The sequence below is a fragment of the Sapajus apella genome, unplaced genomic scaffold (genome assembly GCF_009761245.1).
Source record: "Sapajus apella isolate SASKATOON/1434 unplaced genomic scaffold, GSC_monkey_1.0 scaffold6, whole genome shotgun sequence".
In the NCBI taxonomy this organism is placed as follows: Eukaryota; Metazoa; Chordata; class Mammalia; order Primates; family Cebidae; genus Sapajus; species Sapajus apella.
The window spans coordinates 53,511,471-53,537,964 of NW_022436946.1; the positions used below are offsets into that span (position 1 = coordinate 53,511,471).

Genomic DNA, 26,494 nt, shown 5'->3' on the forward strand with positions numbered 1-26,494 from the left:
TAATAGAAAAGATTAGGTCGGAGATATTCATTTAGCTCACTTCTTTAGATGCTTTAATCTATGATTTTGCATCAGACAACAGCTGAATAAAACTATCCCCAAAACAGAGCCCCTCATGGATTCACTTTCACTGACTTGTCTTTTATTGTTATATGCTTAGAATTTATTAAAGACACCATACAATGACTCATCATAAGAAATTCCCTTATCAATGTCACTAAATGTTGAGGCCATTTTTCATAAGTTTTACATTCTTTGTATCACAGGTCACAAATTAGTGACTTATTAGTGATCCATTAGCTGATCCACCAGTGAACATTTAAAAATATTTTATAATATTTGACGAACATTTAAAAATATTTTATAACATTTGACCATATTATAATCAGAAAAATTTACAGAGACAAACAGGAAGATATACTTCCTCATTTTAGGGACCCATAGCAACAAAGGGCAATGTTGACAGGAGATGCTAAGCACTCCTTTTAGGTGAGAGTTGTCCACAGTCCCTGGGACTATCTAAGGTCTTAAACCTGATGAATTCACTTGCTTTTCTGGCAGGTTCCCATAGCTATTTGCATTTTTGACCCTAGGTATAATTTATACTTGAGAAATTTATGTTAAAATGTACTGAAAAGGTAAAGTTTGCCTCCAATGGAAAAGGAGGTGCTTCTTTTTTGGCAAGAACAGCCATAGAGCCTCTTGCACTACCTATCAGGAAGCTCAACTACAAACACGTACTCAACCATATATACCACCAGTACTATATATAGACATTCTCTTAAAAAAAAATTCATCCATCATTATTTATTAATTTTGTAATATTTACTTTTTGTAGAAAAATACTTCAAATGCTTTTTGCAAAGACAGTGCATATATTCTAATAACAAGGAAACTTTATGTAAACTCTTAAGAATAAATCAAGGAAAAAAATGAGAAAATAGTGTTGTATTACCAGTGTTGCATTATTTTACACATAATACTAATATGTAAAAAAAATAGAATTTGAGCTTAGGTACTGTTCATATGATTGTCACTATTTTTCTTATAAGATACCAAGAGCAATTTTTAATAATGTACTTTAAATATTACAGCAAAGCAAATTTTAAAGAATTTACCAAACAATCATAATTGCAGTTAATTTTTTACATAAAATCAGAGATTAGACTGTTTTATTTTAATATTAATGACTGAATATTCTGCCATGTGGCTAATATTTAAGTCTGGGTAATTAAAAATAATATACAGAATAGCAGCTTTCAATAAATATAAATTTAGTATATGCAAAAAATATTTTTGATCTAAACTTCCTTTTGATTTTAAACTTCATAAGGGAACTTTGTGAGGTTTTATAACTGATTTCTCTATAAGATTGTACGTAACACTTGCTAACTACTCTATTTGTACATTTTGAATTTCATAGATAAAAATTATTTCATTCACTAATTCATTCCTGCTTTACTGCAGTGGCTAGGACCTCCAATACAATGTTAGGTAGCATTCATAATGGGCAGTCTTGCTTGGTTCCCTGTCTCAAAGAGAAAAATTGCAAGGTTTACCACTAATTATAATACTTGCCGGTAGAGTTTTTGGTAGATATCCTTTTTCAGATTAAAAATGTTCCTCTGTTTCTAATTTGCCAAGTTAACATGAACAAATACAGAATTTTATCAATTCTTCACCACAACACTTTACCTTTAGTCTGTTGTTAATGTAATTAATGGCTTTTCTAATGTTAAAGCACTCCTTTAAATCTAGGATTGACATTGACTGGATCATGGCAGGCTTTCTTTACATGGTGGTATTTGGTTTGCTCATACTAGAATTTTGCTATCTGTGTGAATAAATGACATGGCTCTATGATTTTATTTTGGCTTCATGCTATACCAGCTGCATGAGGAATATTCCCTTATTATTTTGTTATGGCAGATGCATTCTTAATATCAGAGTACTTGTTAATAAATATGTTATTTGTTCAGTTTCTAATTTCAACATTTAATGGTTCTTTTCTCTGGTTAATGAAATTTTTATTTTCTGTATCTCCCAAGATAGAAATAACTTAAATAGCATTTTTTATCCTTTATACTGTTTTCATGTATATACAAATAAATGGACCATACTGCCACTTCTTGAAATTGTGTTCCCATTTGTTTTCTGACCTTAAAAAACAATTCATTTTTCAACAAAAAGAGTAATATTTCAAGAGGCTTTCTCTGGAAACACTTTTTAATGTACGTACAAACTATTTAATTCTATCTATTTATCTATCTATCTATAATTGGTATTTTCTTAATGTTTCAGTTCTACAAGATTAAGGGTTTAATTAATATATTTTCTAATCCCTAAGAGATGCATAGTATTTTAACAGAGTGGAAAAAGTAAATATCTTGCCTAATACACTCTTTTTTAAAAAAAATTGTTACATGCTACTCTTTTAAGTGACTGTGTCCAAACATAAAAATTTCTAAAGCTTACTACATGCATTTCAGCTGAATTTCTTCCAAACAGATTTCTTTTTCTTTTTTTTTTTTTTCATTTGTTATTTTCAAGGCAATTTCAGGGCAAAATTTGTATTACATTAGACTCATCAAATTAACACAACAATAAAGTGTTTTGATAATGGCTTTTGGTAAAACTTACTCAAAAGCACTTTTATACAAGAACATAATTGTAATCAACTATTTTAAATATAATGAGTAACTCATGATTTTCACTGTGCTGCTTACAATAAACTTTGTTCAGATTTTTAACCTATTCTTTTCAAAAAACAAATACACAAAAGCATGTAATACAATCATATACCATAAGTTGAATTGCAAGCAGTTTTATCTTACTACATAGAGCATCATTCTTTTCTTTCATATTGATATGGGTTTGGCTTCTAAAGATCTTTTTGACTTTATGGTTAAATTTATTGGTAATTTCATGTAATCTGAGAAGCCTAAAATTCACTACCTTTTAAATGAAATATAGAACATCCAATATAAAAGTGCCACTGTTTTAATTTCAACAAATTTTGGATATTTGACTATTTTTGTTCATTAGTCCTTATCCTTTGATAAGTAGTAATTATATAACAACTAAAAAAGGCTATCAACTTTGAAAAATGTTCCTCCCCTAATTGATAGTTGGAATATAATATTGCTACTAATAAGTTCTTTGATTTGACTAAGGATGTATGAGTCTCTACAAGGTAATTAAGCCAAAATAGTACCTAAATTCTCAAGGATAATAATCTGGCAACAATCCCATAATAACGTTTAGCGTTTATGTGGATATAAAACAACATAGTATAACATTTAATTTGGAGTACACTTTTTGAAAAGACAAACATTTTTAGTATAATTTTTAAATTTTATTATTTTAATATTTAAAATGTAATGCTTTGAGCCATAAAGCCTTTTTGCTTGTGGTTCATCAAGCTTTCATTTAGAAATTATAAACATTTGCAAAAATAACTGAAATTTTGCTTTTCTTCACTATGGGATGTAAAAGTGTAATTCAAAATTTAAACATAGATTTTTAAAGACTGTTTCTGTAAGCAATGTAGAGTTTAGCAGCAGCCATGTTTAAATTGGCTAACTGTGGCCAGTTTGAAAAAGTGCATGAACTTGGTAGGTTCTCTACTGGTTTGTTACTTTGCTGGTTTAGGAGAAGATTAATTTCCTAATGGATGTCAGAGCTAATATATGATTATACCCAAAGAAGAAAAAAAAAATAGAAAAACGGCTCCCAAATTAAAAAAAAATTATGTGTGCATGTTATGTGTGTATGTTTAACACAACTTTATAGATTTAAAAAGTATATACAGTTAAAGATACCACTTTGTAAGTGCTGCATATCTAAAAAGAAAATACATATAAAGAATGATGACTGGGTACTCCTTCTCATTTGTTAATTGGAAATCAAATAAGACATTTCATAAAGAGAAATGATAGACTTTAACATCTAAAATACAATGTATTTCATATATGTTTTTATTAGGTAAAATTTAACCATTCCATATAACAAAATAGTAATTTTTAATTAGTCTTAAAATCAAACAGAAAAAAAGTTAAACAACTCAAGTAAACATTAATAACAGCAGTTTTTGACAACATTAGTCCTTAAAAGAAACGGTAAAATATTTGGTTTCTATACAGTCAAAATAATTAGACTGATTAAACCATAAAAATTAATAACCTATAAAAGAATCCATTATGATTCATGCATTGTATAACTACACCAGTTTGTGTTTTAACAGTTATTTTACTATACTGAATTCAAACACATAGTTTTTTTGAATTCAATAAATTCTTTGCTCTTATTTACTTGTGATCATAGCAATTTAAACTGTTACAAATAAAAAGGTAAAGGCAGAGATAATGAATACTTAAGGAAGATTTTAAAAGCTTTCCTCTCTAAGAATTAACAGAATTATTAGAGATAATTCCTAATGCAGTTGGCTCACCATATTTGTGGGTTCTACATCCATGGCCAAGAAATTGCCTACTGAAAATATTTGAAAAAAAAAAAAAAAAAAAAAAAAAAAAAAAAAAAAAAAAAAAAAAAACAAAAAACAAAAAACAATGTCTGCACTGAAAATATACAGACCTTTTCTTCGTGTCATTGTTCACTAACCAATATAGTATAACAATTATTTACATAGCATTTATATCGTATTAAGTGTTGTAAGTACTCCAGAGATGATTTAATGTACACAGGAGGATGTGCATAGGTTATATGCAACTACTATACCAGTTTGTATCAGGGATTTGAGCAACTGCAGACTTTGGTATCTATAGGGGTAATTGGAATCCAATCCTCCATAGACACTGAGGGATGACTGTAATTATTTTATTAAAAATGGAGAAAAAACATATATTAATATAAACTGGTAAGTAATTATGAGATGAGATGCCATTCTTCCACTGAGAATAACTTTTTGCAATGAAGACAGGATCTGCTTTAGATTACTTTGAAATCTGTTACTGCTGGCTGGTTAAGGTAATGTGTTGAGGAATCACAACAAAGCTTAGAGGTGAAGCATGTTGTGTGGATTCGCCATGTCTATAATGGGAACAAGACAAAAAGTGGTGGTATCCGTGTTGAGAATTTGCTGACCTTGTTTTTATAGACTTTCCCTTAATCTCACAACTATTTCCAAAAATTTATTTTCTGTCGTGGTGGGTTCAAATACACAACATAAACAATGACAAAAATTTCTCTGTGGTAGATACTTCGCTAACAAAACTTTAATGAAATATGGTATATTATAAAAGAGTATTAGGTATGACACTTATAAATTATCCCTAAAATAATATATTCTAGTTAAATGGATATAAGAAAAAATCCACAGGTTACATCTATATAGTTATTACTATATAGGTGCTTGGTTATATCAAAATATCAGTATAGTGATTTATTATTTTATTTTCCCCTAGAAAATAATGATTACTACTGCTGTATTAATTTCCTAATGCCTGGTCATTCTCTGATAAATGACAAATTCATAAATTATAAACAAATTTAACATTAAATTGCCTCTCTTCAATAACATAATTTATTTCAAAACTGCTGTTTAAAAATAAAATTTTGTCTTCTGATGAGTTATTTTATAATAAATTTAGTGCTAATTTATGTTTCTGAATGGATGACTTAATACTCTGAAGATTTATAGGCATTAGTTTTTAGCATTATCCTATTGCTCCTCTTAACACCTAAGAAATAACATTTATGTAACACAATATACATTACTTTTTTTACTATAGTTATAAACATTAATTGTAAGAATAGAGTGCATTTTATTTAGTTTTTAAAGATATTTATCTTTAGTACACAAGTGATCAACTTGTCATAATGTGACAAGTTACTGATCACAAGTATTTTAACCTATAGGTATAAAAGTCTTAACATCTATAAAATGGGGATATTACTACATAAAAATTTGAAAGTATTAGCTTTTAAGTAAAATATTAGTTTCTTCATTATTATACAGTGTTAAACTTAATGTAAAGCCCAACTTCAGGACTTACCCTAGATATAAAATAATTTTCATTTCCATGTCTCTAAAATCTAAAATACTAAGTAAATTTTCCCTATTACTTTTGGTCAAAATAACTTAAAATATCAAAAGACAATCTAATGACAGTAATAACATTTTTATTTCCTAGAAAATATTTGGTCTCTGATTTAAAGACATGAATAATAGAATGGTAACAACTTAAAAATGGACAAGATATACTAAAAATGACATTTTGGGCATCATATCTACATAGTAATTGTGACACAATTGTTTACCTAATAACTGACAAGCAATCATTAGGTTTCATAAAGGGACTTTCCAAAGCTTCTAAAATACAGAATCTAGCACTGTAAAGCAGAAACACTAAACATGCCAAAAACCTAGCAAGCTATGGGTAACCACAAATCTGCAAGTGAATCATTGTGTTGTAGATAGCAGGCCTTCCTAATACAATTTGATCGTAGTAAGGCTTAATTTATATAATTAAATTTAAAAAAACTATTAATTTAAAGCCGTTTCAGGTTCACAGCAAAACTGAAAAGAACTTACAATGATTTTGTTATTCTTATGAATATCATCATTACTAAAGAGTTATCCAGAATCTGAATACTAACACAGTAAAAGTTGATTAAATTATTTTAAAAATACCAAATAAAACATGTACATTATCTTTCAGGGTTTTTTTTTTTCTTTAATAGATATCCCAAATATACACACAATCCTATTTCTTTGGGACTAGGATATAAATATAATTTAACTTGTGCTAAGTGCTTTGGGTAACACAAGCATTTATTCATTGTAAAATAAAAATTCAATTGTCATTAAATCAGAATTTTGATTTCAGTCAGAAATGCAGTAAATTATGCCATAAGGAATAATTTGCACAAATTTTGTCTCAGACATTTTCTCAATGTGGTATTGTGAAGGCTGGCAATATTATCTGTAAAGAATTTAAAAAATATTTTTTAAAGATAATAATGTATACTGATTTTGAGTTTTCTTTCCATAACTCAAAACAAAAGCTACTTTTAAAAATTAGGTGATCCTGATAACTATTAAACTTTAATCAATGCATTATGAAACAGGTAGCTGGTGATCTAATGCATAAGTTACTCTTTCCTTACTGTATTTTTCAGACCACTTGCGAGTCAGTTCTAGGTAAAGACCCGGTTTATGAGGACGGTAATCTAGGTACACTGTATTACTGGTTCTTTTGGGAACAGCTTTTTCAATCTGAGTTCCTTCATGCCACTCATTAAAAGAGGTGATAGAAATTAAACTGGGGCGTGCCTGAAGTGCTGCATTCAGAGCAATTTCATAATACTTCCCATTGATTCGGTTCCGAGTGTTTTGCGTGTTCCATGGACGGATGCTGGTATCTATGTATCCTGGGCCTACACTTGGGATAAATATCAAGTTGTATTTATCACAAAATAATTTTAGGCTAGCCCAATTTTGATGTGATGAGCCATAAGTGAAACCATTTGTGGCAAAATATGTGTAAATTCCATCGAAACCACTTTGAAGAATATCATGCTTATGTTTTTCTTCTACTAGAAGTGCAATAAACAATCCATCATAAGGAGAATTGCGAATACTCTGAGACCCTGAGGTGGTTAACAGATTGGCCCATTTTTCAGGCTTGGTGATATAGGAATCATAGATATAGAACATAGGAAGAGCATTGCCAGTCCTCGTCTTGTACCTGTAAAAGGCCGGATGATTTCCATATCTAGAATATAAGCATATATAAAAGTGAAATGAATATTCGCAACTAATTTGCCACATATAAATACTGTTTATGTACTGAAAATGAAGGAATCAGTACAGTTTGAGCACATTGCTCCATTTCTTGGGGGAATCAGTTATGTAAGTGTAATAATTAAAAATGTATTTTTAATTTTACACATTAGAAAATGAGATACTGGATGCATTATCAAACAAGTGATTATCACATACTGAAGTTTAGAAATAATGACTCATGCAGTAAAAAGCCTATTATTTTCTACATTAATACATAAATTGCCTTTTTATGTATCAGTAATGTTTTACTGTTGCTGACAAGTTTCTTTATAAGACTATGGCATCTGTCACAGACTATTAGCAGTAAATTTTTTTCAAAAAATGAAACCTGCATTAATAAATTATTTCCTTTTGATCAGACTAGATATAAATGAAAATATCAGCTCTAGGTCACTGCAATAAAAGCAGCAGTTTACTTTTAATAATCGGAACCTTTTTTCAAACAAGATAAAGCCCTATATTCCTATGGTTTAGAAAATAATGTCAACTTAGAATAACAAAATTACAGAAATCATACATAGCCTATAAACCTGTAAAATAGTGAAAATAGCAATCTTTCAAAAAGAAAGTGAATTGCAAGGAACTTTAGCAATGTTCCTTGAAATGATAGTGACATTTATTCACTAACAATTTAATTTTATTAAAAATGACAGATCATAAACATTCAAATCTCAAATATAATTTAATGCACTATTCTTAAAACAATAATTGTCACTGGATAACAAAACAATATTTATAAATATTGAAGAAACTCACTTGTCTATAATATACTTGACATTATTGTACATGTTTTGATCATCTCGATCGCTGTATGGTTCTATGTGAAAAGTAACCTAGAACAAACAAAAGAATCAATTAGGGGATAAATTATCTAAAATGTAAAAATAGAAGTATATTTCATATATTTAATAAAGTAACTGATATAATCACCTTAATTTAAGATGAATATTTATTGAATACAGAAACTACGAAATAATTTTTACTAATAAAATTTACTGCTAAATAACATGCTAAACATCTTATACTTATTATCTTGGTTAATCTTCACAACTCCCTAAGGTATTTCTGTTTTCTTAGTGAGGTAATCAAAGATAGGCAGAATCTTAAGACAGGTTTAGTAAGTTGCTCAGGGTCACCCAGTTTGCTGGAGGTAATACTGATAATCTGAATTGTGAGTTCAAATGCTTAACCACTGTGCAATGCTTCTTTTTATGTTTACTCCGTATAAAAATATGTATCTTAAATATTTAAATAACCTACATAAGATATATAGGAAATACTCTATATTCAGAAATATGTTTCTTTTAGGAAAAAGACCAAAAAAAACATGGTCCAGAACTATCTCGATTCTTTTCAGGTATGTGACCATTAAGCTTAAATTTAAATAAAGTCATTAGAAAATTTCTTTACATGATAAATTCTTCCATATCATTAAAACAACATTTTATAAAATAATCTACATTTAATTCTATTAAATAATTTATCATAAAATCATAAAATATCTACTAGTGTTATAAAGGGCAATAATTTTCATAATGCCTAGGTTATTGTTATGGTTTAGATATCCCTTAGACGTATATATATACACACACATATATACATAGATACATTATATATATATGTCGATATATAGACAGCAGTACCTACAAATACTTTTAAAATACTGTGCACAGACTAAAATCTTTTAACTTAAGGATGGCTATACATAAATGAAGACAAACTAATTATGGCAAGTAAAGCCTTTCTGTATGCCACTTCTAACTAGTAAGTTAAAAAATACAGAAGATACTTCTCTTGTGACAATCTATTACAGATTAATAAAACAAAGAACGAGGATGTTCACCTTTATTCCCAGTTTTACAGACTTACCAACATTAATTAAAAATCTTTATGGCAGTCTAAATAAATTTATTGATACTGTTTTAATTTCAGGTTTTGGCTGTATGAGGTATTTATGAAACCAGAGACTTCTTTTGTTTGTTTTTGAGACGGAGTCTTGCTCCATCACCTGGCTGGAGTGCAGTGGCATGATCTCGGCTCACTGTACCTCCACCTCCTGGGTTCAAGTGATTCTCCTGCCTCAGCATTCTGAGTAGGTGGGATTCCAGGTGCACATCATCACGTCCAGCTAATTTTTGTATTTTTAGTAGACGGGGTTTCACCATGTTGGCCAGGATGGTCTCAATCTCTTGACCTCATGATCTGTCTGCCTCAACCTCCCAAAGTGCTGAGATTACAGGCATGAGCCACCAGACCTGGCTGAAACTAGACTTCTATTGTGATATGAAGCTCCTCTATTTTCAATTACCTAATTAAAAAAAATGTATTTTACATTAATCAGTGCTACATGTTTTCACAGAATCAATTTTAAGGTTAAGTAGTATTTAATAAAAATATACTTTTCTACTTTAAACAAAATGAGATTGGAGTAATATTACAAAAAGAAGTTTGTCATAAAAAACTAAGGTCTAATTCATTTTCACAGAATATTGTTAGTATTGCTAGGGCAGAAACTGCTAGGGCAGTTAGATTTCTCAGTACTTTTGGTATTTGCTTTTTAAATTCAGTTGAAAGCAAACTGTCAAGTGTGTAGGTATTTTCATACTATTATATGATGTTACCTCGGGTAATTCTTCCTTCCAATACATCACTGTGTTTTCTAAATTTCCATTTTACACATAAAGGATACCATATTTAAGCAGTATCCAACTTGAATTATCTTATATCAAAATGAATTTGCTTTTACAGTTGCAAACAACAAATAGTATGCTATTTTTGTAAAGAGCAGATATATATATATATATATATATTTATATATTTGCAGTAAATGCAAAAAGCTATTACTGATAAATATAAAATATTTAAAAATTTCCCTAATGTATTTCTAATTTCTTAATTATAATAAAATTACTTTGCAGTTTTAATTAATGATGTGATCTAGTCTCCATCTCTCTCTTCCATTTGGAAAAACTGATTAGATCAATTCTAAAATAAATTTTAAAATGACAGAATACTATACATAAAATGAAATATCTGTTATCTTTAGATAATAAGAATACCAACATTTCCTCATCTCATGCTTTTAATTTTGATCTTTCCCATCTCTTCCCTACCCTGCATTTTAATAACCTTTAATAAATAAATTTTAATAAATAAACTTTCTTAAATGAAGATCTGGTTTTCTCCTTCTCAAACTCCATTCCCTACTTTTACCCCTGTACACCCCCCATTCCCTGCCACAACCAATATGAGGTAGTTCTTCCTACTCCTATGTGGTGCCATAATACCTCATACATTTCTCTTACTGAAATTTACTTGTATTTGTGTCTGACCTCCAGAAGATTACAAAATATTTTAGAGACAGAGTTAATACTTTATTATTATTAATACTGTAGGCATTTGGGACTGTATCTGGCACGTGGCAGGCACTAAATGAATGAATGCAAGCATAAATAAATGGGCTAATGATTTGCATGCAAAAATGAACAACAGTTAAACTCTTAGTCTGCCATTTATACTGTACTTAGGTAAGATTCACAAGTTTTTAGGTAAGATTTAGGTAAGATTCAAAGGTTTTGCCATGGATTCACAATATTCATTTAACAACAAGGAAAAAGAAAAAGGAGAGGCCATGACTAATATAACATGTTTCAAATGGAGGTGAAAATCATTTTCAAAAGAATCACAGACATATGCACATTTCACATGGTCGAAATCTGCAAAAGCCTGAAAAGCAGATAAAATGACTCTAGAGCCATATAGGAAGAAACAATGGATGCTGATAAACCTAATACAAGAAATGTGATTTCTGCATAAAGTAGAAAGAAAATGTGCTACTTTAAAATAACATACTAAATTTATTAAAATGCAAGAAGGCTATCAGGGCTAAGTTGGTTCTTTCCCCTAAAATACTGAGCAAAAAAAATCACCGAATCTGCCTAATTTTCTTTTACTTAGATGAATGATTTAATTTAGTCAAGTTTTGATTAGAAGATGACATGTAACAAACAACTCCACAAATCTCAGTGGCTCTAAAAGACAAACATAATCTATGAACTGGCTTATGATGTCTCTCAAATCAGCTCCACGTGTCTGTCATTCTGAGTCCTAGGCAGAAGGGAGCATGCTGTTCTCATAAAAGAATAGGAGCACAATCATGCAAGCACATAGTAAACATTACCTTTTCTCACACCTCACAGCAAAAGCAAGCCATAAGGCAAAACCAACAAGAATGTACTCTTTGCATGGAAGGGAAGGAAAAACAGAATATTTGCTAAACAATGACAAATATACCAAACATCTCTATCATGTCTCAATCAAAAAACTGTTCCATTGCTGTGTTCTTAATGGTGCAGGAGAGAAGAGACAGAGAAAGGGATCCAGCTCTGATTTTTTAAAAAAATATATTTTATTGCACTTTAGGTTCTGGGGTACATGTGAAGAACATGAAGGACTGTTGCATAGGTACATACATGGCAATTTGGTTTGCTGCCTCCATCCCCATCACCTATATCTGGCATTTCTTCCCATGTTATCCCTCCCCAACTCCCTACTCCCCTGCAGTCCCTTCCTTAGTCTCCCCCCAACAGACCCCAGTGTGGGATGCTCCCCTCCCTGTGTCCATGAGTTCTCATTGTTCAACACCCATCAATGAGTGAGAACATGCGGTGTTTGATTTTCTGTTCTTGTGTCAGTTTGCTGAGAATGATGGTTTCCAGGTTCACCCATGTCCCTACAAAGGACACAAACTCATGGTTTTAACAGCTGCATAGTATTCCATGGTGTGTATGTGCCATATTTTCCCTGTCCAGCCTATCACTGATGGGCATTTGGGTTGGTTCCAGGTCTTTGCTATTGTAAACAGTGCCGCAATGAACATACGTGTGCATGTGTCTTTGTGATGGAACGATTTATAATCCTTTGGATATATACTCAGTAATGGGATTGCTGGGTCAAATGGAATTTCTATTTCTAGGTCCTTGAGGAAGTGCCACACTGTCTTCCACAATGGTTGAACTAGTTTACACTCACACCAACAGTGTAAAAGTGTTCCTACTTCTCCACATCCTCTCCAGCGTCTGTTGTCTCCATATTTTTTAATGATTGCCATTCTAACTGGCGTGAGATGGTAACTCAATGTGGTTTTGATTTGCATTTCTCTAATGACCAATGATGATGAGCATTTTTTCATATGTTTGTTGGCCTCATATATGTCTTCTTTTGAAAACTGTCTGTTCATATCCTTCACCCACTTTTGAATGGGTTTGCTTGTTTTTTTCTTGTAAATCTGTTTTAGTTCTTTGTAGATTCTGGATATTAGCCGTTTGTTAGATGGGTAGATTGCAAAAATGTTTTCTCATTCTGTTAGTTGCCAGTTCACTCTAATAATTGTTTTTTTGCTTTGCAGAAGCTCTGGAGTTTACTTATGACCCTCTTCACAGACTGGAAAAAAACATCTTAAACTTCATATGGAACCAAAAAGAGCCCACATAGCCAAGTCAATTCTAAGCAAAAAGAACAAAACCAGAGGCATCATGTTACCTGACTTCAAACTATACTACAAGGCTACAGTAATCAAAATAGCATGGTACTCGTACAAAAACAGAGATATAGACCAATGGGAAAGAACAGAGGCCTTGGAGGCATCACCACACATCTACAACCATCTTGATCTTTGACAAACCTCACAAAAACAAGCAATGGGGAAAGGAATCCCTGTTTAATAAATGGTGGGAAAACTGGCTAGCCATGTGCAGAAAGCAGAAACTGGACCCCTTCCTGATACCTTACACTAAAAGTAACTCCAGATGGATTAAAGACTTAAACACAAGATCTAACACCATAAAATCCCTAGAAGAAAACCTAGGCAAAACCATTCATGACATAGGCACAGGCAAGGACTTAATGACTAAAACACCAAAAGCGATGGCAACAAAAGCTAAAATAGACAAATGGGATCTAATTAAAATCCAGCTCTGATTTTTATACTCTCTGCAAAACCAGCCTACTCAATGACAGTTATAAGTGCAACAGCCTTTTCTCTAGCAAACATGCAGAGAAGTATATTTTAAAAGTATTGCTTTGAAAAAATCATGATTAAAATTTTAGTTTCACTCACACTTCAAAAAAAAACCCTAGTCACATTTGCTAAAGATAATGAAAAATAACTAAAGCATGAATCATTTGCTCTTCTTGTAGGTTTGTTTAGAATTTAAAAGGCATTTACCTAAAATGACTCTTGGTTGAAGTTAACAAATCAAAATTACAATCACAAAATATTTAATGACTAATATGAGTAAAAACATTATGTAATCAAAATGAATGAGCTATATAACAAAAGCTTAACTGTGAGACACATACATTCCCTAAAAATACTCCATCCCTAAACTAAAAGGAATAAAAATAAAGAAAAATTATTTTTACCTCCAAAAGTAGAAAGAGCAAAAATAAAAAAAAACAAAAAACAAAAAACAAAAACTAATTAAAGGAGAAACACATCAATAAAGATTAAAGGAGAATGAATACATTAAAACCCTTAGAATATTTTTAGAATAAAATTAACAAATGGAAGGGTTTTTTGGGGGAGGGCAGTAATCTAATTAATATTAATCAACATGTTGGAAAAAGGGAAGAGTATTTCCACGCTTTGAAGATTAGACAGAAAAAAGAGATGTTACTAATGAACATTTTACACCTAAAGATTTAGACATGGTCAGTTATATGCATTGGAGGCTCCAATTTGTCAGCACACAACCTATAACTTCATTAATCTTTTCCTATCATATTGCCTCAGCATATTAAGTAATACTAGTAAGGTACTGTCATTTGTTAAACAAATCAAAATTTCCTTATATTAGCAAGAAGAAGGAAAGTTTGCCATTCTTTAAAAAAAAATGGAATTTACTACATTTTATTGAATTAGGAAAAATACCTGTTCCACAACAACAGAAATCATAGACAAATCCAATAATAAAACTATCTTATGACTTCATTGTCATTGTACGAATGAAGGGGATAAGCCAAGAAGGTCAAGGAACTAATATAAGACTTCAGTGCTACTCAGTTGGAACAAGCTCTAGTCTCATGATTCCAGGTCTATTCTTTGTCTATATATAGCTCCTCACCAGACATGAGGCCAAGAAACTGTTCTAAAATTTTTTGAAAACATTGGTCTATGATGTTCCAAGTTTTTCTGATCATTAGATATAAACTCGGTAGCACAGAGAGATCAAGTATGTTCGTAATATTAAATAGGCAATTAGTGGTTGAGCTCATCACACTCTCCTTCTACACAGACACTTTAAACAGGAGAAAAAGCCAACCAATCCTCGTATATCATAACATTTTCACTTTCTCTTTAAAAACTTCCTGAAAGCACTAAATAATAGCCAGTTTCTTGAGTTCCCATCTCCCAGGATTTTGGCAGGGCCCTGACAGAAGAGCAGTCCTGGACTTCTTTTGTGGAAGATAAATCAATCACTTACTCAATCTTAGACTGGGTGCCAGAACCTGGAGGCTTGCCTATTTTCAGATTTCAAATGCCAATAAGAACTCACTGAAAGGTACCAAGGGACGTGGTAGGTGACAGCTCTTGGCCAGTTAGCTAATTTGAGAGATGCTGTCTTAACAGTTTCAGGATAGTAAATTAGAAAGAAGAGGCAGCTTTACGGTCAAGAATAAAAAAATGCTTGCCTATTTAGCTCTTTCTCACTCCCTAGAGTTCCATTTCTATTCTCCAGTAACTACTCAGTTTCTAGATTGCAAAAGGAAAATTAATATAAAACTAATGTTTAATATTTTTTATTTGAAATGCAACATTTCAACATATCTTACAGGGCTCAATTACCAGTATTGGACAAACCAGACTATCCTCCATTAGAATATAACTGCAAGAAGTTACAGAGCAAATAAAAAGCTTCAGCAAATTTTATGAGTGGTAGCAATCTTGAGATCAGGGTAAACGGTCGCCAGTTAAAAGACACTAAATCACTTTTTTTTTTTTTTTTTTTTGAGATAGATTCTCACTTTGTTGCCCAGACTGGAGTGCAGTGGCACAATCTCAGCTCATTGCAACTTCTGCTTCCCAGGTTCAAGTGATTCTCAAGCCTCAGCCTTTCAAGAAGTAGCTGGGACTACAGGTGTGCACTGTTATGCCCAGCTAATTTTTGTATTTTAGTTGAAATAGGGTTTCAACATGTTGGCCAGGCTGGTCTCGAACTCCTGGCATCAAGAGATCCACCCACCTTTGGCCTACCAAAGTGCTGGGATTACAGGCGTGAGCTACTGTGCCCAACCTCACATTTTCATTAAGATTTGCAAACACAATTCATTGAACAAGAAGAATAAACTCTAAGAAACATGAGCAAGCAGAGAGTAAGAGTTACCTGATGTCCAAGGACACAGAATATAGAGGATAATACCAAAACAAAAAAAATAAAATAAAGCAGTTTCATGAGGACAAGATAATGAATAAATATTATTTCTACACCTGATTTTTTGAATTACATATTATATTTCCATATTAAGTGCCAGGACTCTATCCATCTCTTTCCCCATACTGAGGCTAATGTTATACTCTTTAATTTCCACCAATTTATAGTGTATATTGTTATCTGGGAAGACAAATTTTCCCTTCATTTTTTAAAAATTCTACTTTTAGAATTTTAAATTCTTACTTGATTCTAACATATTTATAAACTTTGGAATTAGTCTGTTAAATTCTGTGTTTAAAATCTCATTAGAATTTCTAACTACAACTGCATTAAATTTATAAATGTTATTAAAAGAAATAGAAATGTTTGCAAGATTGACTCCTTCTGCAATTTGAATCTTCTCATCAAAGTCACAGAATGTCATATATGCAGGTCTTTCATATCTTTTGATAAAATGCTAAAGATTTCTTTGCATACATACTTGATGTTATTTTCAATGTACTCTTTGCTGTTTTGTGCTGTAATATAGAAATCTTACTGAATTGTACATAGTTTCATTCCAGGCACCTTACAAACTCATTATTTCTAATAGTTTTTAGACAATTTTCAGGGGTTTTGTAGGTATTTGCCATTTGCAAAGAAAACAAAATCATTTTATTTAGAACGATTTCTTTTTGCATTTTTTAGTTAAACTGCTTTTAGAATCTCCTTAACAGTACTAAATCATAATATTGTGCTGATCTTGGTTGAATGAGCATGACACTACTTTTTCTCCATCAGATATACTGTTTGAAATAAGATACTAAGAAACACCCTTTATCAAACTAAATAAATTTGGTTACTAAGGACTTTATTAACAATGAATTTTTATTTACTAAAATTTCCAGTATCTGTTAAGATGATCATGTTTTACTTTCTTTAAATAACCAGTGAAGTTTTATTTACTTAGTGCTTACTCTGTGCCAGACAGGAATCTATGTTTTATATCTATTATCTCATATATGCTTTATAAGCACTCTGTATGTAAGGAAGGTTTTCTTGCTATTTCCATTTTAGAAATGAAGAAACTGAGACATGAGTCATTTATATAGCTACAAAGTGGTTGAGCCAGATTGAATGTAGGCCTGAATTTAGATTCAGATTTCATATGCCTAGAACCATTCTTAAATCCTTGCTAATAAACACTTCTTATCAAAATCTCCTTTAAGAATTTTCAATCTATCTTTACTGGTGAGATCAGTCTATAAGTTTCTTTCTTGTTCTATCCTTTTTTAAATAAAAATTGTGCTACTGTAGAATGAATTCAGAATTCTTCTGTGGTTGCGATTCTTTAGGATGGTCTCCCTGATATCCACCTCCTAGTATTCACAACTTTGCAGTTCCCTCCCACATTGTGCCAATGGGACAGAAATGATAACATGTCACTGCAAAGATTTATGTCAACAAACAAACAAACAAACAAACAAAAACAATTCTGCAGCCCCCATATTAGATTCTCTCTCAGATCAATTTTACTCTAGTGAAGGCAGAGGCCCACACGTAGAAGTACAGAGTCTCCCAGTACATCTACTGCAAGGAACTGAGGCCTGTCAACCATCACTGAGAAAGTTGCTAGTGGATCCTCCAGTTTCAGAAGACTGCTGCTCCAGCTAATAGCTTGCCTATAACCTCCTTGAGAGACTCTGAACCAGACATTCCCAACTAAGCCCCACTTCCAGATGCTTGACCCTTAGAAATTGTGTGAGGTAACAAATGTTTATTGTTTTAAGCTACCAAGTTTTGGAATAATTTGTTATGCAACAATAGATAATGAGTATAGTTGACACTGTATTTCAATTATCATAAAAATCAACTATTCTGAATACAACTGATAGGTAAACCTGGTACTTTGGGGAAGACATTTGTTCAATCACCTTTAATATATTTTTTCTAGGATAGTCAATTTAGATTCTTTAAATTTCTTTCTGGTTATAATTTTTGTGAATTTATTAGAATTAATGTTGCTATCTAATACATGACCAATTTTTAAAAAGTATTTTTGGATATTAAAAACAGTGCTTATTTACTTGCTATTTAGTAGAAAATTTTCCTTTGTAGTGCTATTTAATTCCTTTTAACCATCACTCCTGTTTGTTTCCATGATTCATTTATGAAAGAAATAAAATCTTAGACTATGGGAAATGTTCCCTCATTTGTCACACACCTTAATATCTGCATCAAATATGCTTGATTTTCCACTATCTTCTGTATTCTATATGTACACAGGTGTGTATTTGTATGTTTGTGCATTTTAAATAAGGTTTAAATGAAAATTGGATTTTGAAAAATATTTGACTAAGTTTATTTTTTAACTACTTTATAAATATGTAAAGTTATATGGCAATACTACTAGATTTTAGTAGATGTTTGGCATCTCAGACATTTAGACACATAAATCTTCACTACTGTATTATCTTCACAAAAGAACCTTTCAATTTCTCTTTTCTACAATAAAATAAAAAATATAAAAACATGATTAGAAACACAGTAAAGAATCTAAAATATAATTAAGATTGAAATTCCTATTAATTATAGAAATTTTCTGTATGAAATATAGTATTTAAAAGATTCTAAGTCCTTATCATTTTTAATTAAAATAACTATTTCAAAAACTGTTATTACAATCCTCTTGTCCAAAAGAATTAACTTATGTATAGCGTGAAAATAAAATAAAATACCTTCAGGTTATATTTATGAGCTTTATCCAAAACAGTGGGTACCAAGTCGTCAGTAGGTTCTCCATTTTCATCATTTGCATTAGGTGGGTACCAAGAGAGGGCTAGTACACCTAATAGAAAAGACCAAAAACAAAGGGAAAAGACAGGAACATGAATGCAGACATTCTTAAAAGGGCATAGTAAGTACCAAATAGTTAACAATAAAAGAACATATTTACACAAGGTGGTTTTGTTAAGTTCCTTCAGAATACACGGAGTAATTTGATTTCTTTGTCAATATTTAAGACCTCTTTAGGTCATAAAAAGGCATTAATATGCTTTTGTAAAAGTTAACAGACTTTATTTTAGAGTAAGTTTTAAGTTTACATAAAAATAGCAACGTATGGAGTTCTCATGCAGTCTTCTTCCTACCTGCCCCCACCCTCCACATGGTTTTCCCTATTACTAACATCTTTCATTGGTGTGGTATATATGCTACAATTGATGACCCAATGTTGAAAGATTTTTATTAACTGAAGTCCATAGTTTACATTATGGTTCACGCTTTGTGTTGTATGGTTCTACAGGTTTTGACAATTCCATTATACCATATGCCCTCCATTACAATAGCAGACAAACTAGCTTTACATGCTCTATAAACCCACTGTGAAATACTGATTCAGCCCTGTTCCCTCTCCCCCTCACCCCTAGCAATAACTGAGCTTTTTACTGCCTATAATTTTGCCTTTTCCAGAATGTCATGTAGTTGCAATCATAAAGTATGTAGCTTTTCAGAACTGGCTTCATTTATTTAGCAACTTGTATTTTAGATTCCTTCATATCTTTTTATAACTTGACAGTTCATTTCTTACTGCTGCATAATATGCCACTGTATGTATATTTATACATTCACCTAATGAAGGACATCTTGGTTGCTTCTGATTTTTGGCAATTATGATTAAAACTGCTATAAACATTTTGTATGCTGTTTTTGTGTAGATCAATATCTTTTAACAGAAGATTTGAACATAATAAAATAATTACTGCTCCTCTCTGTAGTGCCTGCCTACTTATTTTTAAACTGATATATTACATGTTAGAAACATAAATTACATGGAAATCACAAACTAGAGACAGAATATTTAAGATCAATTAATTCAAAGCCTTGTTATATATATAAAGAAATGGACAGTCATTAGAAAGATGGCACTGATTTCTAGATAAATCAATAGACTCTTTAAGGTAGGGAAATAAATAACAATGGTACCAAAAGGAAGCATGTGGAAATCAAGAAACTGAAGGAAAGAAACTGCCAGAAAACTACATTTTAAGACCTAAGTTTTGTGCTAGCCATGCCATGTACAAATAAGTACCATCTAGGGCAACAAAATCAAAGTTAACAGAAAAATAATGCCTATGTCCCCAATCTACTCTGAAAAGAAGTATGGCAACTAGAACAAAAGATGGAAAAAACAACCTATTACACATGAGGCTTCAGGGAAACTCTGGCTAGCCAGAGGGAGGCAGAGCCTAGAGGGGAATGCTGGTGAGAAAAATGTCTGGAGACAATTAATCCAACATTTTATAAGCAATCACTTACACTCTTGTAAGATTACTAGCCCAGCTTATAAGAAGAATATCACCAATGAAAATAAGAAAGACAACAAAAGTTGTATCAACATGAGACCAGCAAAAAATTGTTTTATGTGAAAAAGAAAAAAATTATAAAAAATAAATATTAAACAACAGAAAGATTATGCCATGAATCACATGAAAATTATAAGCAATGTATTCTTCCATAAAAGTAAAAATAAAATAAGACTCTTGTTTCTAATAATAGTGGACTAGTTTAAAATAACAGTTGTTCTAATAGTAGACCAAGCACTCTCCATGAAAATAAGCATTATTATTACATAAAACATGGGGAGAAAATGTCTTAAAGTCAAAGAGCTGAAAAGTATAACAAACTTCCTGGCCAAATTGAAGGAAAAATGTGAACCCAGAACGATAAGTGAGCAAGGATCTGTTTCCCCCAAGCAAAATTAACAGAAGTAAACCAACTCTCAAAACAGTGAATTAAATTGCAGGTTCACAATGCTTGTACAGTCCTCTAGCTTTAAACCTAATTTAAGGTAATCCAGAAATGGTATTCCAAACAGTCACCAGGCAAAAGCAAAAGAAAATCCTTTCTGCACAAAGGCATCTTCTTCTTGGGCCTCAAATTATTTACAAAAAGTATTTTTTTAAAAAACAATAATTAGTATATAATCAAAGATAAGGAAGAACACAAAGAAATACACCATGCACAAGAATCAGCAGAAACAAGACAACAGAAACAACCTGTGAAAACTTTAGATATTGCCATTACACATACTTTTAAAAATTATCTTCATGGTTTAAAAAGAAAAGATAAACAGCACTTACCTTGGAAAATTCAGAAAATTGTTATTTTTGTCCTTTTCCTAATTCATCTACTATTTTTCATTTCTTTTTGTGAGAGGCAGGGCAGTATAGTAGATATGCAGGGGCTTCAAACATGTATTTAAATATCTCACCACTTTTCAGCTACATGAACTAAGGGCAAGTTAACTTCTTGCTTCTGTGGCCTCACCATCAAAACACAGATAATTCTTACCTTTCATGATATATTTTAGGTATACAAATAAAATCCATTTAAGAGACTATAGTATTCAATAAATATTGGTCCAACTACAATGTTCTGTTTTTTTCTCACATTTTTCCCTCCCTCTTCAACCATACCCCTGTGCTAGTATGCACAAACACATGTACACACACGATCTTTTGCAATTTTTTTTTTTTCCTTTTTTGAGATGGTATTCTTGCTCAGTCACCAGGCTGAAGTTCAGTGGTGTGATCTTGGCTCACTGCAACCTTTGCCTCCCAGGTTCAAACAATTCTCCTGCCTCAGCTCCCCAGTAGCTGGGATTACATGAGTGTACCACCACGCCCAGCTAATGTTTGTATTTTTAGCAGAGACAGGGTTTCACCATGTTGGCCAGGATGGTCTCAATGATCCACCCACCTGATCTCATAATCCGCCCACCTCGGCCTCATAAAGTGCTGGGATTACAGGCATGAGCCACTGTGCCATTAGATCTTTTGCAACTTAATACTATGATCTCCATTGCACCATTTCTTTACTCTTTCCTCCGGCTTGATTACATTCTAGTCTTATGCTATCCAAAATAATGCCCAGATCTACCATATAAATTAAAATTTAAAAGAATTTAGTTTTCTTGAAGAAACAACTAGCTACATTTCAAGTGTTCAATAGCCACATATGACCATGTATCTACTGTATTCGACAGCACACATATAGAACATTTTCATCATCACAGAAAATTCTACTGGACAGCACTGCCAGATTATTCTAATTCTCCTAATAAACTAACCACCTCATTCTTGGTCTAGTAATTTCTCTTCCCCTTTTACCCTCTTTGCAAGTATTCTCTATGGCTTGGGAGGAATGTTCTTTCTTCTCTCTTACAATGTTATGTTTCAGCTTCTCTATTGCATCAATTATGACTTCCAGGTATCTAATTCTATCCCTATACTGTGATCCATAGTTCAATTAATCATTATACAGTGATCTACAGCACTGAATAAATACTAGCGTAGGAATCATGGCAGTGATTGTCTTATGTCTGAGGAGTGTTGGCAATTTACAATGGCCATGAATCCTTGATACAGTAACCAGAGAAGTATCTACAAAATAAGCCAACTGAGTATCACTTATAAGTAAGATCTACTACTCTGTATTTGTGTCATCTTAATTACTTAGCAAATTCTAGGATGCTCTTTGAAGTCCAATCATAAAATATCAGGAAACTAATTACAAACAATCATGTCATGTTGCTCACGTCATCCTTCCATATGCCTTATTACAGGACCTTCAATATAACTGATAGTCAAATTTTTGTTGTTGTTAGTAAAGTGATACATTCAAGTAACAGTTAAGCATATAGGGTAAAAAAAATCAGATAGGCCTAGAGAATTGAGTCCTTATTCTGTTACTTGATAGATATATATCTTTAGATAAATTATTTTACTTAAGCTTCCACATCTGTAAAATGAAGGATACGTTCACTTGATAATCCAAAGGTTTGTTTTAAAAAGCACAAATGAGAGAATGCATCACACGAAGTAAAAACACCTAAAAAGTGATTACAAATAACATTTAATAACAAGGAGACAGTATAATTATAGATAAACTTGGATACCTCGAGCCCCTAAAAATGTGTTATATGTTCATAGGAAACTTAGTGCCTCTTTTAAACATCTCAAACACTCTTTCAAACTAAAACTTTAGGAGAAAAAAAGGCAAGATCATTTTCAGACATAAATACAACTATCACTGTCCTACTCAGGTGACACACCTTTAAAAACCATTAAAAGGTACAGAAAAAAGCAAGAAAAAACAATTTACTGCCAAGAGACAAAGCAATCAATAGAACCAGACTCACATATGAGACAGATGTTGGAATCATCAGAGAGAGAATTTACAATAATTGTAATAAATATCTTAAAGGATCTAATGGGAAAAGTGCCTAACACACAATTTTGGTAAGAAAGTTCAGAAGAGACGTGGGAACTATAAGAACAAACAGAAATAGATCAATGGAACAGAACAGAGGCCTCGGAGGAAATGCCACACCTCTACAACCATCTGATCTTTGACAAACCTCACAAAAACAAGCGATGGGGAAAGGAATCCCTGTTTAATAAATGATGTTGAGAAAACTGGTTAGCCATGTGCAGAAAGCTGAAACTGGACCCCTTCCTAACACCTTATACAAATTAACTACAGATGGATTAAAGATTTGAACATAAGACCCAAAACCATAAAAACTCTAGAAGAAAATCTAGGCAATACCATTCAGGACATAGGCATAGGCAAGGACTTCATGACTAAAACACAAAAAGCAATGGCAACAAAAGCCAAAATAGACAAATGGGACCTAATTAAACTCCAGAGCTTCTGCACAGCGAAAGAAACTATCATTAGAGTGAACCGGCAACCAACAGAATGGGAAAAATTTTTTGCAATCTACCCATATGTCAAAGGGCTAATATCCAGAATCTACAAAGAACTAAAACAAATTTACAATAAAAAAACAACCCCATCAAAAAGTGGGAAAAGGGTATGAACAAACACTTTTCAAAAGAAGACATTTATGAGGCAAAGAAACATGAAAAAATGCTCATAATCACCAGTCATTAGAGAAATGCAAATCAAAACCACACTGAGATACCAGTTCGAATGGCGATCATTTGTGACTGGCTTATTTTGCTTAACATCATCAAGTTTCATTCATGTTGTAGTATGAGTCACGATTTCTTTCCTTTTAAAGGCTCAATAATATTCTATCATATAATATATATCAAATTTTTCTTTATCCATTCATTCATCCATGAACACTTAATTGGCTGCCAACTCTTGATATTGTGAGTAATACCGATATAAACTTGAGTGTAAAAATATCTCCTTGAGCTCCTGATTTAAATTATTTGGGGTATATATCTAGAATTAGAAGTACTGAATCACATGGTAATTCTATTAATATGAATGTTTTATACTGTTATTAGTGGAATTTTCTCTGCATCATATTTTGTAATTGGTCTTTGGTGGCATAAAGAAAAATATATTAAACTTTGTATATTTCCTATGTTTTTTTATCAGTGGTTCTCAAGCTTGGATGCATATTAAAGGCATCTGGGAGCTTTAAAAAAAATTTTTTTTAAGAAAAGGAGAAATACTTAATGTAGATGACACAGGGATGGATGCAGTAAGCCACCACGGCATTCATATACCTATGTAACAATCCTGCACGATCTGCACATTTACCCCAGAACTTAAAGTATAATCATAATAATAAAAAGAAATAGAGAAAGAAAAACTTTAAAATGAAGAAAACAAACAAAAAAAGGAACAAATAAAACAGGCTGGGTGCGGTGGCTCACACCTGTAATCTCAGCACTTTGGGAGGCTGAGGTGGGTAGATCATGAGGTCAGGAGTTCAAGATCAGCCTGGCCAAGATGGTAAAATGACATCTCAACTAAAAATACGAAAATTAGCCAGGTGTGGTGGTGGGCACCTGAAATCCTAGATACTTGGTAAGCTGAGGCAGATAATTGCTTGCACCCAGAAGGAGCCACTGTACTCCAGCCTGACAGGGTAAGACCCAGTCTCAATAAAACAGCAACAAAAAAGAACAAATAAAACAGAAATGCCAGGGATGAAAAACTATTTAAAAAGATGAATTAGTGCCTTTAATAAGCTCACTGACAGAGCGGAGGAGATAATCAGGAAACTTCAAGACAAGTCAAAAGAAATTACCTTACCCAAATTACCATAATGAGAAAAACGACTGGGGAAAAGAATAGAACAATGTATCTAGTAGTTGTGAAATAAATATCAAAGTTCTACTACACATGGAAACCCAGAAGAGGTAGAAGTTTCACCTGAAAAAAATAATCGGGCCGGGCGCTGTGGCTCAGACCTGTAATCCCAGCACTTTGGGAGGCCGAGGCAGATGGATCATAAGGTCAGGGGCTCGAGACCATCCTGGCCAACATGGTGAAACCCTGTCTCTACTAAAAGCACAAAAACTAGTTGGGAGTGGTGATGCGCACCTGTAGTCCCAGCTACTTGGGAGGCTGAGGCAGGAGAATAGCTTGAACCCAGGAGGCAGAGGTTGCAGTGAGCCGAGATCGCACCACTGCACTCCAGCCTGGCGACAGAGCAAGACTCCTTCTCAAAAAAAGAAAAAAATAATCACTAAGAGTTTTGCAAAATTAATGAAAGACACAAAGCAACAGATTAAAAAATTCAGAGAATACCAAGAAGGATAAATACCAAAGGCAACAGGAATAACAACTAACCATATCATTTTCAGACTACTAAAAATCAAAATATAAAAAAAGAAAAAACGAAAAAAATTAAATGCAGTCAGAAAACAACAACAACAAACATATCCATACAGGAAAATGAGGATATAATAAGATTCTTTTAAATTACAGCACACTAATCATCAGAAACCATGAAAGACAGAAGACAGAAGAAAAAGAAGAAAAAAAGAAATGGAGTAAATTTTCAAAATTTCAATAGAAAACAATTCCCAAAAACCTGCCCATTTAGAATTCCACAGCAGATGAAACATCTTTCAAAATAAAGAATACAAACAAAATTTGAAAGTATTCATTGCAAGGAGACCAGTAAAACAAGAAAAGTTAAAAGAAATTTTTAAGAGAGAAAGAATATGATACCAGACATTCACTTAGATCTACATTAAAATATAGAGGGGAAAACTGGAAATGAAATCAATGTAAAAAACATTCTTACTTTCAATAACCATAAAAAACAACTGATTATCAAAAGCAGTGATCAGCAAACTATGACCCACTGGCCAAATCTTGCCTTTTGCAGGCCAATTCATCTATATGTTCGTTTATCTATTGATTATGGCCATTTCACACGATAAGGAGAGAGCCGAGTGTGGTATGCAAAGAGAGTGAGGGACTCACAAAATCAAAAATA

At 32.1% G+C, this 26,494-nt stretch overlaps 1 protein-coding gene across 3 annotated transcripts in view; it reads right to left on the bottom strand.

The window, feature by feature from the left end:
- Nucleotides 1-4,539: 4,539 nt before the first annotated feature.
- MANEA (mannosidase endo-alpha) overlaps nt 4,540-26,494 on the bottom strand; it is a 34,441-nt gene continuing 12,486 nt past the window's right edge. For all 3 annotated transcript variants that reach the window (XM_032275226.1, XM_032275224.1, XM_032275225.1), the window contains exons 3-5: nt 18,957-19,066; nt 8,564-8,640; nt 4,540-7,736 (exon numbers count right to left, since the gene is read on the bottom strand). In XM_032275226.1, coding sequence (XP_032131117.1) covers nt 7,079-7,736; nt 8,564-8,640; nt 18,957-19,066 — 845 coding nt within the window. In that variant the 3' untranslated portion in view covers nt 4,540-7,078. The remainder of the gene's footprint in view (nt 7,737-8,563; nt 8,641-18,956; nt 19,067-26,494) is intronic.